The sequence below is a fragment of the Dasypus novemcinctus genome, chromosome 15, assembly GCF_030445035.2.
Source record: "Dasypus novemcinctus isolate mDasNov1 chromosome 15, mDasNov1.1.hap2, whole genome shotgun sequence".
Classification (NCBI taxonomy): Eukaryota; Metazoa; Chordata; class Mammalia; order Cingulata; family Dasypodidae; genus Dasypus; species Dasypus novemcinctus.
This window is the reverse complement of record NC_080687.1, coordinates 72,268,703-72,287,147: the sequence shown is the minus strand read 5'-3', so window position 1 is coordinate 72,287,147 and position 18,445 is coordinate 72,268,703. Positions and strand designations below refer to the sequence as shown.

At 34.8% G+C, this 18,445-nt stretch overlaps 1 protein-coding gene across 6 annotated transcripts in view; it reads right to left on the bottom strand.

Annotated features, from left to right (window-relative positions):
- LOC101424034 (protocadherin-9) overlaps positions 1-18,445 on the bottom strand; it is a 947,185-nt gene that overhangs the window by 343,489 nt on the left and 585,251 nt on the right. For 2 of the 6 annotated variants that reach the window (XM_058276596.1, XM_058276595.1), the window contains one exon: positions 9,187-9,262. In XM_058276596.1, coding sequence (XP_058132579.1) covers positions 9,187-9,262 — 76 coding nt within the window. Of the gene's footprint in view, positions 1-9,118; positions 9,389-18,445 lie in introns of those variants that run through there. The other 4 variants (XM_058276593.1, XM_058276594.1, XM_071208261.1 and 1 more) reach the window with 3 other exon arrangements.

The window sequence follows — 18,445 nt, the reverse complement described above, 5'->3', positions numbered from 1 at the left end:
CTTTATATGATTCTTTGAGAAAATGTAGAGTCATTAATTCAGGGGTGACTATTATATGATCACCCAGAATTGATTACAAAAATTCCATGGGAAAGTGAACACAGCAGGTGACAATGTGAAACCTCTAAACATCTTTTTTTGAATCTACATAATTAACTTAGGCAGGGATACTTAGAGAAATTATAAACACACTTCACAAAAATCATTTTATACAATATTGTACCAAATAGCAAATTCATATTTTATTCCAGAAGCCTATAATTGTTAGGGATTTTTTCCTGCAGATTAAGATTAGCACAATTTTTTAAGATTGGAATTGATGGGGAAATTAATTTTGTCCAGGACCTTATGGAGCCATTTCCATTTTATTAATTTGATTTTTTTTTCAAAATGACAGCCTGTATCTCATGTCCAAATCTTTTACATTTTTAACCTTTCTTTGCACAGGTGTCCTACATCTTTAGGCTGACAGGAAGAATATTTTCTGCGTGTAAATTTTTACTTGATGTACAGAGAAAACCAACTAACCTCTATTAAGAAACAAGTTTTTCTCAGCCTTGTCTCAGGGGTTTCCCTGTATGTTATCTCTTTATAGTATGGCACTATCATTTTGGATATATTATTAAAATATAGACAACTACAAAGAAGAACCCAATCCCTAAATCCTTAATAACCAAACCCAGAGTTAACATGATGCCCTACTTTCTTAGTTTTATTTGCTTTTGTCTTTGTAGAACACTTTTTAGTTTGATCTTATTCAGCAAGTGTGTGAAATACTATTTTTTTTTATTTTGTCAAGAAATATATATTGACGGTCTACTTTATGTCAGGCACCCTTAGGTGTGGAGAATGGAAAGGTGAACAAAGTTCCTACAGATTAATTGGGGGACAATTGTTAATCATACAAATTTTCTCTGAAAGAAAGATAAAAGGGTCATGACAAGGAAAGACTGTTTCAGTGAAAAGAGCACTGAAATAGGAATCAGCATATCTGGAATTTATTTTGACGCTCAAACTATGTAACATTAGGGAAAGCACCTCCTTTTATGTCTCCCTTTAACATGAGAGTGGCATAATGGAAGATCTGTAGGATCAATTATCTTGAAAAAAAATGTGCAGAAATAGTTCTCCCACATTTGTTAATCTTACTAAGAAACTATTCAACCAACTCCTCTTCTAAATATTTAATATATCATATTTCCTCTTAAAAATTAAGAATAGTGTCCCAGAATTTAAAAGACCTGTGCCAATGATGATTGCCCTAGAAAATGTATACCTTGACAGTATCTTCTCTGAATACCAAAATCATAAGCTGTGGAGTCAGATGCTGATTTCATGTTCTAGCTCAACCAAGTGTTGTTTTAGATAAATCACTTAAAATTTCTTAATTTCCTTGTACTTGTAAAACTATCTAACTAGTTCCATATCAGGATCATAAATGATATATTAAAATATTTACTAGAATTCCCGGCTTATAAATTGACCTCAATAAAAATTAGCCATAATTATCATTAGGTGTGAAAACTATCCAATGAGAGAAGCTTGCCAATTGATTCGTAACACAGTACAACTATAGTTAGAGCCTTCAAAGAGATAGGGCTTAAAGTAAATATAATTTGCAATTTTGTACATGATTAAGCAACATTAAATCCTTTAAAATACCATTTCAAAGAAATACCAGATATAAAAATAATTTGATTCATAATTCTCAGTTGGACAAGACTGACGTAATTCTGAATTAGTGCTAATAACCTCTTCCTGATCTGTTCACACAATTGTTTTTGTTTGCTTTTCACTTAGTGAAAATCTTTCATCAGTCCAGTTATAAATGTAACAAGAAAAATCTTCAAATGAAAATCCCCTTAGTATTTTCTTAGAATTGATGGTTTTATTGAATTGTACATGGAGTGTATAATCATGTTAATGAGTGAACTTTTTGAGAAAATAAGATTTCCTCCTATTTGGATAACTAATGAATCTTTGTATGCAGCAAAATGTGTATGTGCAAGAAATACTGAATGTATATGCATCGCCTGTGGGGTAGGTGGTGAGGTCGGATCTAGGACTTCAGTGTGCCTAGGACATGGCAACACAGCCTCCTTGGTTGCCAGAAGTATAACTGTTTCCCTCTACCCTTAAATTCCTAAAGATGTCATGCAAACAAAAGCAGGATGAGGTTTATGGTTAATGATTTTATTGCTAAATTCATACAGTCAGTTTTGAAAGACTTCATTTTACTCTAAAGGTACTAAATTTAGGTAATTATTGATTTATACCCTAGTATCTTAAAAAATAGGTAATTGCTGAAAATTTCTACTTGTTGAAACTTCACAATTTGCAACACACTATATATTTCTAAAATTTGCCTGCTGTACACAAAACATTTGCCCCATATGTTTGTAGATTAAACCATACATTTAGATCAAAGCAATTAATACAGAAAGAAAGAAGTAATATGTGAGATTAACACGTTTCATAAATTGATTTGGAACTTTACACCAGTCTTACACTACATACATAAAAATTAACTTTGTATTGAGAATTAAATATATGTAGAAAATTAGAGAGAATAGTATAATAAACACCCATGAACCATCATCCAACCTCAATTAAAGTTTCATTGTTTAATCCATAATTATCACTACTATTATTGATATTACTTTTCTGGAGTATTATCAAAAGAATTAATATTATTTCATTAAATTCTTCAGAATGTATCTCTAACAGATAAGGTCATTATTTTAACATAACTACAATTCCTTTATCACAACTAATAAAATAAATGATAGTTCTTAATATTCTGTATTCAAATATCTCCAATTCTCTCAAATGCCTTTTTTTAATGATACTCAGAAAGAAACAAACTTAGTCACTGTTGGAATTCTCTAGAACACCAATTCATCACTATAAAAATTGATATAAAAATCAAATTTTATCTTACATTTTCTTTATCAGTTGAGTAATCAATAACTGATGAGGTGATAATTTCCTTTACCATATGTTTTTTACAACCACTTTGCTGGAAAAGGAATAATTTCTTTGTCTCTCTTTTTGTGTCCACCCACTGTACAATAAATGTCACATTCAGAGAATGCATTGTAATTGTTTTTAGCAATAAACACAAATGTTGTTTCATGCGATTATTTGATCAAATAATTTTGAAATATTAATATATGTTGCTTTTTCTGATAGTAATTTCTTTACCTACCTGTGGCAGTTTGATATTATTTATGAATTCCAAAAAGAAATATTGATTATGTTTGTAAACTGGTCTTTTCTCTGGACATGGTGCCCTTTGATTGTGTTAAATTCGAAGGCTTTACATTTACTTGATTAAATAAAAATTTGGGCTTTGATTTAACCATGTCATTAGGGCGTGCAGTGTTGAATCCCTGCCGCCTTGGTGGGCTCTATAAATGCACACTCAATCAAGAACACAAAAGTAGATAAACAGAGAAGAATGCCGAGGAAGAAAGATAGCTCCTTAGAAACAACAGAGGCCCTGGGAATAAAGATGAACCATTCCCTGATAATCTACAGCTGACCTTGTGAAGAGAACAAAGGAGCTGAGCCCAGAAAGAAATGAGCCCCGGAAACAGAGACCAGCATATGCCAGCCTACAGCTGAGAATGGAAGCAGCTAGGACTATGGAGCCCTAAGAGGAAAGAGGAAGGCTGAACCCTCGCAAACATCACCCGCCATCTTGCTTCAACATGTGGCAACAGAATTTTGTAAGGAAATAACCTAGAGCTGGACTCTTGTAACTGTAAGCTTTTGCCCTAAATAAATACCCTTTATAAAAGCCAATAGATTTCTGGTACTTTGTATCAGCACTTGTTTTGGCTGACTAATACACTACCCCTGCTCTTTTCAAACAGGTACTTGACTTTATATTCATTGCATAGATGAAAATGAGGCAGAGTGTATAAGAGTAAAATAGCAGAGTCATTTTTAAAGTTTTAACTCTAACTTGGAAATTATTTTATGGTTATTACTGAGGCATAAAACATGATAAATGAATGTGTCTTCGAGAGAAAAAAATCAAGGAAAAGAGTGGGGATCCCCAACCCCAGATAATAAAACATACATTCAACATGGCCTGGAAGGAGAGAGAAGTATGGAAGTCATGGAAATGGAGAGGAATGAGCCTAAGTCACGCTTGATGGTTAGATTCAGAGCTATCTGGTGGTTAAGAATACAGAGATGTTAGGCTAGATTCCAAGGAGGAATCCTGGGAAGCAGGAAGATCCCAGAGAACGATGGGTTGCACCACACATCTAGACAAGAGGTTAAGAGACAGCCCTACAGAAACACCTTTCCTCTCCCATGTCATGAGGTAATAGCAGTGTTACCTCCAGAAGGACAAGAGAAAGACTAGAACAAAATTCATCTCATTTGAGATACATGTGGACCAAATGAGGCATTGGGCATTGAAGTGGAGATCTAAATAGAGAGATGACCTAGGGACCATAGCATTCCAATTTCCTTGCCATGATATAAGTCCGCTGGGATTAATGGGAAAAGAAATGAAGTTTCTGCCATACAGTGATATGGGGATTTCAATTAAAAAAAAAATTTTTTTAAATGAAAGCTACATTCCCTGCAAATGTAAATAAGTTCCAAAAAGATTCATTCTTGATATAATAGACTACTCTATATGTTATTAAATATTTTAAAATACCATAAATTATTGCTTAATTTGAAATGTTTATTACACATATTTTTGGCATTGTATATAAAGACCTTTATGATTTACTATTTTTCCAAAAATCAAAAATTTATTATAATATAAAATTTATGATGCCCAATAATGAAAAGTATGATGTAAAGAATAATGTAGATCAATGCCACCATATGTATGTGTGTGCATGTGTGTTTAGAATCAAGACCTCACATTAAAGTCCAAACATTCCAAAACTTCCTCACATGATACCACTGGTATTAATTTCTTTGAAAACAGTGCATAATGAAACATGTTAGTATTCATTTTGTAGTTGTTAATGAAATATATATATTTAATCAGAAGAATTATATAAATATTTGAAAAAATAGGGTATCATATAGTTTCAATACATATTACTTGGTTACTGCAGATAATATTGGCATTTATGATTTCTAGAACACTTATCACACAGCTATGGCTCTTCGAGGGTTATGAGACCACCATTAAAGACAAAGGAAACAGGTACTGTACAGAAAGATTATTGCTATTGAAGGTATTACTTCAATTATACTGTACCTCACTTAACAAATTCCTCAAAGTTAATTACAAAAATGTGACTGCAAATTTAAAGATAATATATCACAATAATATCCTAGTATGAATGAACATTTAGTTATGAATTTATTAATACTCCTAGGCTGTTTTAATTAATTCTGCTTTAGACATTTACAAAGGAGGTTATAATTTGAAGTCCCATTAAATGTCAACAGAACAGTTAGCCTCCAGGGTCCCTAGGGCCGCTGCTTTCTCTAGCTTCCTCTTCTCCTTTCTCGATGATGAATATGGACACTCTACACCAAGGAGCACTGTTCTGGCTCAAAGATATTTTATTCATCATTATTGTCCTGGCTGACATCACTGTGTTGAGTTGAAGGTTGAAGTGAAGATGGATATGTCATCCCTTGGGTCTCATGTGATAGAGTTGGTAAAAACTTTGGAAGCTGCTTGAAATGGGTTTAACAGGCTTTTTTTGTTGCTGTTTTCTTGATCCTTCTATGTTCTCCCATTTGGTAGCTGGTCCAGTGCTACTGACCAAGCTAAGTGTCATTGGGTGATCAGCTTTCCCGGCCATAGTTCTGGCCTGAGAAGGGCAACCGAAGTTAAGCACAATTTAAAACTGGACAAAAGGCTCTCTCTCTTTTTCCTTCTCTATCATTGAAGAAGTCAAAGGTGGACTTTTTCAAGTGTGAGCTTGGGAGAAGGCAGAGGAGTTTTGGTAAAAAAAAAAAAAAGAATATATATATATATATATATATCTTGCCTAAAAAGGACTCACTTGTCATCCTACTCTAGGTCAACTTACCAATGATAAAAAAAAAAATAAAATAAAGCCTACTTTACCCTGTTCTTTTTTTTTTTTCTTTTTTCTTCCACCATGTTCTTCCTTTAGGGATACTTTGAATATTTAATTGGATCTATTGTTAGTATAGGATCTAATTAAAGTATTCAAAATATCACTGACTTTCCTGACAACACACACAAAAAATTCCATATCAATATATTTCTCACAATGCTTTTATGTATTTTCCATGAATTTAGAATTTCTTATTTCTAAATATTAAATTACATAACATCAGCACATTTTTTATGACAAAAGAGGTACTTAAGTGAACTTTTATACCTAAGCCTGAGGTTTATTATTGTCCAAATATGTTTTATTTTATTTTATTTTTGAGAGGGACAGATTTTATTTTATTTTATTTTATTTTTTGAGGTATGACCTTGTACTTAATTTTTTTATTTTTTATTTTTTTTTAGTAGTCACATAGTTTTATAGTAGAATATCAGTAAGTCCACTTTAATCCATGTTTTATTCCTCCATTCTGTGGACCCTGGGGTGGTGATGTCACTCCACCTCTATATTGAGAGGGGGCTTAGATTACACATGGATGATGGATGCAATTCTCCAGCTTGCAGTTGTAGGCACTCTCAGTTCCCTGTTGTGGTTGACCATCCTCATCTCCCTTTAGCTGACCTGCGTAAGTCCAATGAACCAGAGAGAAGGAGTTGCAACTCTCCTGAGGCTCAGGGCCTGCTGTCACACAGAAAGTGCAGAGATTCAAGTCTCCTGAGTGTACACAATCCTAGCACCAACCAAAGGTTCAGTAAAAGTGACAGAAAAGGCATGTGTAGAGAGGTCACATCTGAGTCCAACTCCATCACACTCAGGGACACAAACTCCAAAGAGAGTCAACTGACATGACACTGAACTCCAGAGCCATCTGCCATGACCATAGAAACTGTGGGTCTCTGTAGCCCTCAGGAGAACTAGTACCTGGGATTGTATTCACTTTGGCTGTTTCTGGGGTCCTCCTGAGGACAAAAATGTTTTACTCTCCTATTCTTTAGGAGAACTAACAGAAGAATTCAATATTTGTAATTACCATAATGTAAATTGCTATTATGATAGTAAAGCTGTATAGAGCATGATTTATTAATTTTTCCTATACTCAAATAGTTCTCATTTGGCTCCAACAGATCTCACACATATAATCATATAGCAAAAGAATATATATAACCATCCTTTATCCATATAGGTAATACAGCCTAAGATTGCTTCTGCTTTCTAGTGGAATATTTTTAAATCTCTAATTTAATTACTTACTTAGAAAATTACCCATATGTTCATTAGTTTCTAAAACCCACTGATTAATCTTACTGCACTCTGACATTTTTCCATAGGCACCTAAAATATTTCAGAATGCTGGCTAACAAATCATGAAACACTGTTTTAAGCTTATTGAGTATAAATCCTTCACCTGAAATCATCCATAGTACAAAGGCATGGTAGATATTTTTCAAAAAGTATTTTTGGTAAACTCTGTAGACAAGTTCTACACAAATCTGCACCCATAGATTAAGATGCAAGTTTTTCCTGTCTTGGTTATAGCTCAAGTTCCAAGATCAGAAGAGCCAACCTCTCCCACATACCACATTCTTGGAGAAGAGGTGGGCAGGAATCAGTTTTGAGACTCTTAGTCAAGTGCCAATGAGAGATATTTTTTTAACTAGAGAGAGAGGAAGTAGGAGACTGAGAAAGGGTTTTGGAAAGAACTCCTTAGATGGATGAAAGGCAGGAAATCAAAAGGGCAAAAGACTAGGTTGCCAACTCTACAAAATTCAGGCAAGAAAATGCCTCTTTGAAAATGGTATGCCTTTCTGCAGTATGTGAAGTCAAAAGACCCATTTAGTTTTCCTTTGAACAAGGTATAGATGAAAAAGGAGAGTCAGAACTGGCATGAATTTTGTTTCGTTCCTGCCTATAAGACAGCCTGAAGCAGAGGGAAGATCTCCAGAAAAAGAACATGCAAATATAATGCCTCATGCATACTACTTGCCTATGAGACGAGAACCAATAATCAGAGATCTGCAAGGATGGTGGTGAACCTGGGATAGGCAAGCTCACTCACACAAAAAACCGCCCTCACCCCCTAAATAAAAGAGCAACCCCCAATTCTGAAAATCCAAGAGTACCAATTGTGGATTATCACAATACACTAGTAAAGAAAGCCCTTTCCTTATTTTTACTTCTGCTTGGTATTCTCATTTCAACCGTGGAAATGTCAGAGACACATTATTGTGAGAAGCAGTAGAATAAAAACAGCTATAAATTTAAGAAGAAGCTACCATATGCCCGTTTCCCACTTTAGGCAATCCATCAAAAGCAGGTACAGAATGAGTTAGGAAAAACTTTAAAAATATATAGAAATTATGGTTATTAATTTGGACTGGAAATAATATTATTGAATAAGGACTTTAAATATATTTTTTAATAGACATGGATTAGTCTGAAGTGACTTAATGCTTGCCCAAAATCTAAGGGCCAAGGAAGTAGTCCCACAGGGTATATTGTGAAGTGATTTCCAAGGTGGTGTGTGAGTCTGAGGAGAATCAAGGATTTTTTCCATTACATCCCACTTATCCCATTTGCAACATCCTGATTACAAACAAATCATCCGAAACTGAAATAGACAAAAAAATTAAATTTAAAAACCCTTATCTCCCATTTTCATCCTTGTTCAAATATTATTTAATTGTTTTTATGTCTCTATTGGAAAATAGCAAAGAGAATTGTAGTAAAATGATTCCTAAATTCCACAGAACAGTTTTATTTTTTTCTTATTCTTCATTGGTTACATTTTATTGAACTCGCAATTCTAAGATGAGTACTTTCACATTTTACCATCTTTGACATCAGGATGTCTTTCAACACATGACTTCTTTCAATTATAATTGAACCAATTTTTTGGTAATGGTTCATAAAATAATGATGCATCATACAATTTAACAATAATATATCAAGCACATTAGATTTAACCTATTTCAAAGGATAAAACAACAATAACAACAGCAAAAAAAAAAAAACAACTAAAAGTCTGTTCACTTGCTCCCTAGGATTATTGTTTATAGCACAAGAGAAAACCAGAACAACTCCAAACGGTCAAGGCTTTGAAGGGACTCACCCGAGTTGGGGTCAGAGTTGCCATCTGCTTCGGTCCTCTTGTCCGGAGAGGCCTGGTCGTAGAATTCGTCCTGTGGCTGAACCAGAGGAAGAGGGTGTGAGATCAGGGTTCCACTACCCACCGGCTCGTGGTCTCCTAGACCACTGTCACTGCAGCTTTCTTGGGAGCCGTCGGGGAGGTGAAACGTAACGCGGCGCTGCGACTACAAAGAAGACCACAGGACATGCCAATTAACAATCCTCCGAAAGAAAACAGGCGCCGCGGAACACAAAATCTAACAACATCTTTCAACACATGACACAATGTAAAAGCGCAACAGCTAAAACAAAAGCTAGAAACAAGCTTCCATTACTTGCCATTGACTGTGTAAAGTCCAACTAACAAAATACCAGACGGAATTTCCCTTCTGCATCCTTCAAGGCTGTACAACTAATTTTAAGGTTTTTAAAAGAAGGGGTGCAGCTATAGCTCAAGTGGTTGAGCACCTGCCTCCCAGATACAAGGTCCTGGGTCCAATCCCTAGAATCTCCTTTAAAAAAAAAAAAGGATAGCAAAGAAGAATACCTATATTAGTCGACAAAAATTACAGAAAAAATAAAAAAATAGACATATGCAAGCACAGTTCTTCCATAGAGCAAAATATACACATTTAATAAGACATTCCTTATCTTTAAAATGAGCAAGACAGTGCTTACTTGATGGTTTTAAGATCATTTTTGCAAATGAATAAATTTCTTACAGTAATGCCTCATATTTAAAGAGCATCTTACATATTTGAATATCTTTAATACTGGATATCCAGTAATAAAGTATTTCAGTACTGAAACAGTGGATTAAAATTATTTTAAAGAATCAAGTTCTAGGCAATTACTATTGATATATGTGAGTAAAAGACTATTTTTTATAACATGAATTAATTTGGTAAGTCATTATGAAGTATGGCTCACTGGTCTACCAGTCATTGGTTATAGCAAGTCCCAGCTGAAAGATATTTGGAATATTATTTTGGCATCTAGTTGCACAATGTCACTGTCAAAAGTGATGTAAAATGTATACATGGGTACTTGAATAAATTTTAGTGTTTTAACAAAATAAAATTGTGCATTTTAGCAAAGATTGCTGTTTATTACTCTCACCTAATGTTCTTTCAGCTGATGCAATCCATGAAATATGGGAATATTAACAGCTATGTAGTGGGGATTTTTATGCCTTAGAGAGTAGTAAATTTGTACTCTCTGGCTACCTAGTTTTCATTCTGGTTTAACAGTCAAAGACCTTTTGATATCATGCCACATATGACCAGTTTTATTTAAATTTAAGGAAATTATAAATATATAGTTAAATAAAATATATAACATATAAATATATAATATAAAATGCAATTGTTTATAGGAACTACTGTTAATGTTTTTCAAGAGATGATTTATGGATGTTATCATTTTCCAACAAAAAGGAATACAGATAGGGACAAAATGCTATAGATTGGTATACTGCTCTATAAATTCATTTTTATAGACTCACAATAGAACACAACCTATTTCGTGTGAGTCACTGGTTCAAATCCAGCTCAGAGTTATAATGGAGAAGAGATGATACCACTTTATTGCTGTTCAATGACCTGTGTAAAATCTGTAGATAGTTCAGTACATTTTTAATGAACTGACGCTGACATCACATAAACTATAATCATAAACGGCACTAATTGAGTCTATTGCAGCATTTCACCTTCATGCATAGCTATCACAATGGCATCATTTTCCTCTCAATAGGTTTTGAAACGTGCCTAGGTGAGTGCTATACAATCTGCAATCCAAACTTGTATATTAACATCTGAAAAGCATCCCTCATTGTTTAAGGAGGTTAATCCAACCATTTTTGTTATAGTGAACTTAACTCTTTGTGGGAAACTAACAACATATATTTTCAGTTTCTGTTTCAGTCTGCCCTTAATTCATCAGTATGCTTTTGTGATGAAAATGGTACTAAGACCAATGACCACAGCTGCCCACTAAAAATGGGCAAACAAAAATGCATGCATAAATATTACTTTTAATGTGATTTGCTTACTAAAAACATCTTTACTTTTAATAATTAAAGCATATTTTTTATTATCTTTTCAAAAATATCCTATTCATAGCTCAGGAGATTAAAAAAAAGTTAAGACTGAAAGGAAACAAAATGGAACAATAGATGCTGGGACATTTTCAGAAGTCTCATAAGCCAGTACAAAGAATATTTGTCCTGTGGTATCTTCTAAACATATTAATTACAATAACCTGATTTCTTCTCAGAAATGTCCAAAATGCAATAGAAATTATGCCTTAATCCAGCAGTTCTCACACTATAGACATTTTAATTTTCCTCACTTTTCCTCTTCCCTATCCCCCTCCCCTCACCCCGCCCCGCTGTTTCCTTTACTGTGTCCATTTGCTGTGTGATCTTCTATACCTATTTCTCTTTTTGTCTTCTCTTCTCATCTTTCTCCTCTAGGATTCACTAGGATTCAATCCTGGTGACCTCTGATGTGGAGAGAGGTTCCCTGTCAATAGCACCACCTCAGTTCCTGGTTTCTGCTGCACTCCATCTTAACTTTCCCCTTCGTCTCTCTTTTGTTGTGTTATCATCTTGCTGCGTGACTCACTTGCACAGGCACTGGCTCCCCACATGGGCACTGACTCACCACCTGGGCACTCACATGGGCACTTGGCTCACCACGTGGGCACTGGGCTCACCACACAGTCATGCTTTCTCTTTTTTTCACCAGGAGGCCCCAGGAATTGAATCTGGGTCCTCCTATATGGTAGGTGGAAGCCTTATCACTTGAGCCACACTATACACATTTAGAACAAATATTTACTGAGCATCTATTAGGTACTTGATATCATGATTACAATGGGAATATAATTAAAACATTTTTCTCAAAATTGTTTTAAAAACAGCTTATTAGACTATCTCACATATATTATACTACAATATTTCTCTAACACTTTACAAGTGAAAGTAAGAAAAGATAAATTTAGCGTTATTTATTAGCAATGAGACTAAATTAGAGTTTAAAATACTTAGGAAAACTAGTTAAGGCTTATGGACATATTTCCAAATTAATTGGACTCAAAGATGTTTAAGTCTTCATTTTCAGAATTTTGTACAATTTTTCAGTCTGGTAGGGGGTTATAAATATGGAAATGAAACAGATATTGTGGTATAAAGCAATTTGATCAACCAAATAAATCTTTAATTTATCATCATAATGATTGATGCAGGTTAAAGAATATCTGAAATATCAAGGTGATGTAAGAAGAGGATTTGAATAAATTAAAATGCAGGAGAAGGAGAAACAACAAAGTGTTAAGAAACAGAAGTTGTAGATATTATCAAGGACTCAACAGTGTTTGTCTAAGTAAAGCTAGCACAATACCTCCTGGTTTTCAGCTTGCTCTTCAGAGACTGGCACAAGGCAAGGCACTTAATCTTTTCGAACAAGTATTTGACTTTCTAAAATGGAAAAAACAATGTCTTCCCCAGGAGACTATTTTAAGGCTCAAAATAGATAAATCAATAAGTTTTCCTAGTATATAATATTTGAAACATAGTAGGTACATAATAAAAGGTAGGTATAATTCTTGAAATTTATAGCTACATTTTTTCTTTTTAACCTCTGGGTCTTTCAGTGCTTAGTTAGCTTTAAAGATGTGATTCCTTCAATCCAGAAAAAAAAGTACTGTTCTTTCAGAAGAAAAATGCCTGAAGCACAGAATCTTGGCGTACTCCGCAAAATGACTTAGATCATGTCAGTTCAGAGCCTCCTCTGAGGTGGAGCTATTCTCAGCTGAGAGTGTGGGGTGGGGGGTGGGGGAGACTAACAGTCTATAATATGTCATTTCTCCTCAGAAGGCTTTCCCACATTCATTTCAGGAAGCCTATAAATTTTTGTATATTTGGAAGAGAGAAAGGAGGGAGAAGTTTTTACTTACTACCTCTGGGAACTTTGCTTCTTAGCTTATCACCATAGAAAAATGCCCAGTCTAGGTTATGAAACCTAGTCTAGGTCATCAAACTCTTCCTGACTGAACTGAGACAGCACATGTTAGCATAAGATTATTTTAGAGATTCCAGAGTCTGACTGAGTACTTACATTTTGTATCCTAAATTATTATTTTATTTTATTTTATTTTATTTTATTTTATTTTATTTTATTTTATTTTATTTTATTTTATTATTTTATTTTTAGGTACCAGGGCCAGGGAGTGAACCTAGGACCTCATATGGGGAAGCCGGTACTCAACCTCTGAGTTATACTGGCTCCCCTGAGTTGATTTTTTCCTTTTTTTTTTTTTTTTGTTTCTTTTAAGGAAGTACCAAAGTTTGAACACAGGACCTTGTATATGGCAAGCAGGTTATCAACCACTTGAGCTACACCTGCTTCCAGTAAATCTCTTACCCATTCCATTTTCTGCCATGTGAAACATTATTATTATTTTCAGCTCTGTCTGGTATAGGTTTGAAAGTCACATTTGTTTATCTGATTTATCATTAACAGGTTAGTTCTACGTCCCTGGCTACCTTGAGAAACAATAAGAAGGAAACAAATAAGTACTAGGGGTGCTTCACATTAATTTCTGTGGGTATTCTGATATGAATACTGAGAAGAAGAAGTTTTAATCTGAGACTCACTACTCGATACAAGCATAAAGAGCCATGCATACAATATGGCTATATCCAGGATCCTGCAAGTTTGGACGTGCCACAGTGGTTTGATTTGTGAAACACCATCAAGTACTTTTCCAGCATTTTTTCTTACATGTTAGATGAAAGGAAAATCAGGGAAAATTCAAAGGTGCCCAAAGAAGATACATATGCTCCCACAGTGGGCACTAGTTCTGCTACGTTCTCTACTAGAGAGGCAAGCCTCTCTGTAGTATATAGGCAGTATCTAATAAAAGAAAACAGACCAATATATCAAGCTCTTGATATTAATGCTTTGAACCTTTTTCTTCAAATATTGAAATGTAACCCAATAATACCTATTGCCATACAGTTACCTACTGAAAACCTCCTTGCTACTCAAATGTGGACTCCTTCTAAGCTAAACGCAGCAAATAAACTCACTATTTTCCCCACAGTGTGGGACTTGACTCCCAGTGTTGAACTTCCCTGGCACCAAGGAATAATTACCAAGTGCCAACCAGTGGTGCATTTGGAAAAAGACTTTGATCTAAATGGGAAAATATTAAATACAAAATAATTTCTATGGCTAAGAGATTTCAAAGTGAGTCAAGAGGTCATTCTAGAGATTACACTTATACACATCTCACTAACAACCACAGAAAACAAAGGCTTCAAATGCATGTTCCCAAGGGCTTCAGAGACATCTGGATGTTATAGGTAGGGTACATAATCTCAGGAAATTGGGACCCCATCAGTGGGCCTTCCCTTGAAATATAAGATAAACTATTTCCCCAAAGTAACAGAGTTAGACTCATTAATAATTTTCCTACACATGGCTGCAATTACAAGCAAAACAGTTCTTTCCATCTGCCTTATAAGGTCCAAATCCCCTCTTAATCTGAAGCAGAGTAGGTATCACATTCTCCAAATCTTCAAGACTGAAGGAATGAACAAACATAAGAGGGAAGTACAACATGGACCACAGCAGACTTATTATTATTGTTAGTAATGGAAGAACTAGTTAACCATGATATAAAGATAATGGTTACCAGGGGTTATGATGGGAGGGAGAGAGAAGGATAGGTGGACTTTAGGGCACTTTTAGGGCACTGGAATTGCTCTGCATGATATTTCAATGACAGATCAAGGCCATTATGTGTTTTGTCAAAACCTATAAAATTGTATGGTTCCAAGTATAAACCACAATGTAAACTGTAGTCCATGGCTAGTAGCAATACTTCAATATTTATTAATCAATTTTAACAAATGTACTACACTAATGTAGTATGTTATTAATAGGAGAAAATGTGAGATGGGGTGGGAGTGGGGTATATGGGAATCCCCTATATATTTTTTAAAATATTTATTTATTTATTTCTCTCCCCTACCCCCCCACTCCTCCCCCTCCCCTCCCCGCCCCGGTTGTCTGTTCTCTGTGTCTGTTTGCTGTGTCTTCTTTGTCCGCTTCTGTTATTGTGAGCAGCATGGGAATCTGTGTTTCTTTTTGTTGTGTCATCTTGTTGTGTCAGCTCTCTGTGTGTGCAGCACCATTCCTGGGCTGGCTGCACTTTCTTTCATGCTGGGCGGCTCTCCTTACGGGGTGCACTCCTTGTGCATGGGGCTCCCCCGTGAGGGGGGACACCCCTGCGTGGCACGGCACTCCTGCGCGCATCAGCACTGTGCATGGGCCAGCTCCACACGGGTCAAGGAGGCCTGGGGTTTGGACCATGAACCTCCCATGTGGTAGACGGACGCCCTAACCACTGGGTCAAGTCTGCTTCCCATCCCCTATATTTTTGATGTAACTTTTCTATAACCTAAAACTTCTTTATAAAAAAAGTTAAAAAAAAAAAAAGAATGAATCTCCTAAGAAATAAGAGCCATTGCTTGCATTCTTCTCCAGCTTTTTCACTAGTACAGGATATTATTCACAAAATAAATGACTCACTTCTAAGCCTACAATTCCAGTCTCATTAATCGAAAGGATTTGCCATTTGTATGATTTGGTAATAGGTTTCACTGTGTCTTTGCATAAAATGGCAAAAAGGCAGAAAAAAGTGTAATGTCTAAAACATAAGTAATTGTATGTACTATTATTTTTTTTCAATACAGAAAATGTTTATAAATTTTGATAAGCATAAAATCAGGGTAATAAGAATTTTGCAAAAAAGAATTGCATTTTTCTTAATGTGTCTGGCTATGAATATACATAGGCTAAGATCTCAATGTGCATATAACAAATGATGAATGTGGTAGGGTTTGGTGGTGGAATTGTAGTTTTGAAAATTTTATTATTTTGGCTACTCTAAAATTTAAATGCTTTACCTTTGTAATAATAAAACATATTCTAAATGTTAGGTATTCCTCCTCATCATTTATAGAAAATTAGAACATAGTAAGAGAACAGAAATTTCCAGTAGACAGGCCTTCCCTTGAGCTAAGGAATGCCAAGCACTTTTCCTCTTCCATCTGTTCTATTCTCACTTCCATTCTTTACTTTCTTTGCCTACATTTTTAATCCTTGCATTTTCCTCAAATAACAAAATAACATGATTCTAGCAATAAGCCAATTATTAAAAGTCAAATAAACAAATTTGCCAGTAATGACTGAAATTTATATTATCCTGTAAAATCTTATTAATAATGTAGAAATAGAAAAATGGTGCTTTATACCCATTTAAACTAGATTTTATTTGAAGATGTCTTTTTAAATGTTTTCAAAGAACTGATATAGTTCCTTTTATCACATTTAGAATAAAATATCTTCTCTCTGTGTTTATACATATTTCTGTATCTATAGTTTATCATTTACCCATTTCTAAATAACACATACACACATATCCACCAGAAATTACTTATGATGAATTTTAAGAAAAATGAATGTTAACATTCTATATGTGAACTTGATTTTACTTTATTTCACTATTCAATCCAATAAAGATATGCTTTTCTTTGATTAGAAATAATATTTTAATATCATCTCTTCTCAAAGTAGCAAAGGAAATCATCCCGAAGAAGGGGAAATAATTAAGATTCTGGAAACTGCATTTTAATACAGATTTTTCCTTGTAATAATAATAAAACGTTTTACATTTTTATGTTTCTCTTTTATTAAGAAAGCCTATTTTAATTGAAATATTTTTAAATACCAATCATGAATATTCAAAAAAGGGAAGGTTTAAAAGACAAAAGAACACACTTGTAACTAAAACAGCTAATTCCACTCAATAGTAAATTCTTAGATAGCTTCTAGCCTTCTAAAACCAATACACACATACTTCTTAATAAAATCCAGAATCAAGTAAAATACAGTATGGTTTAGAAAGAAGAGTAAATCTGCCCTAGAAAGCAATATATGGTTATAATTTAATTTGATAGTAGGTATAGGCTCAGTCTAAGGGTAACTAATATTAAAGCATACATGTTCATCATTCATGTTTGAAAGATAAGAATCAAAGAGGCAAATTTTAATAAATTATTTCTGGATTAGTGATTTAGGAAAATTACTAGTAGCTTAGGTATCCATTACTAAGAATAAGAAATTGTTTTGAAGGGAACAAATTGTAAGGGACTTTTCTACTGGTAATAAATGAAACTTCACAGCAAAGAATTTATTTTTTCTTCTTTTTAGGAGGTTCTGGGAATTTAACCCAGGGCCTCTTACATGGAAAGCAGGCACTTAACCACTGAGCTATATCTGCTCCCCAACAAGAGTTGCTTTTTTCATTTGTTTGCTTGTTTCTGTTGTTAGGAGGTACCAGGGATAGAACCCAGGACCTTACATATAGGAATGAAGCTGGCTAGTAAGATAGGGAATCAATATATGGATCTGGAACCTGGCAGAGAGTCCACCTGAACATCAATAACCCCCAAGATGGCTGCCAGAATATCCTCCCCAAGATTCTGCCATTCAGAACAAAGACTTCCTCTGGAAGCCAGGAGAAGCCCCAGACATTCCACAAGGACTTTATCATTGGGTCCTCATGGGGGGTTCATGGGGAGAGGGGTAATCAATCAAAACAGCTGGAACTCCTCCCTGCCTTTAGCAAAGGGGTGGAATTATTAATGACTCAAAAAGCACATCTCACCTGTGGACTCCTGCCCTCTGGGTACTGCTCTCGCCATTTTTCCCCTGCCATGGTCACCACGCAAATAAAACCTGGGCATTTGTAATCTATAATGGGGAATCAGAGTCTGTAAATCAGCCTGCTTTATCACTTTTCCCCTTCCTCTCTACCTGGGACCCATGATCTGTTCTTTTTTCCCATTTCTCGTCCCTCTCTGCCTGAATAAATTACCGGCCTGACTCACCTGACATGCTCTTGAAATTCATTTCTGCAGCATAGTCAAGAACCTAGACAAAATTCAGTAACAGGAAGCAGGCCCTCAACCACTTGAGCTATATCTGCTCCCCAGAATTCTTTTATGGTGAATCATTTTATAGTTTGTAACTGGTAAATTGAGATAATTTCCTATCTTGTTTATTGGAAGTACTCATGTTAAAATGATTCTGCTAATGTAGAATTTGTGATTTTTTTTGAGCTGGAAATTATTTATTTAAGGGATACTCTTTTCTAATACATATTATTTT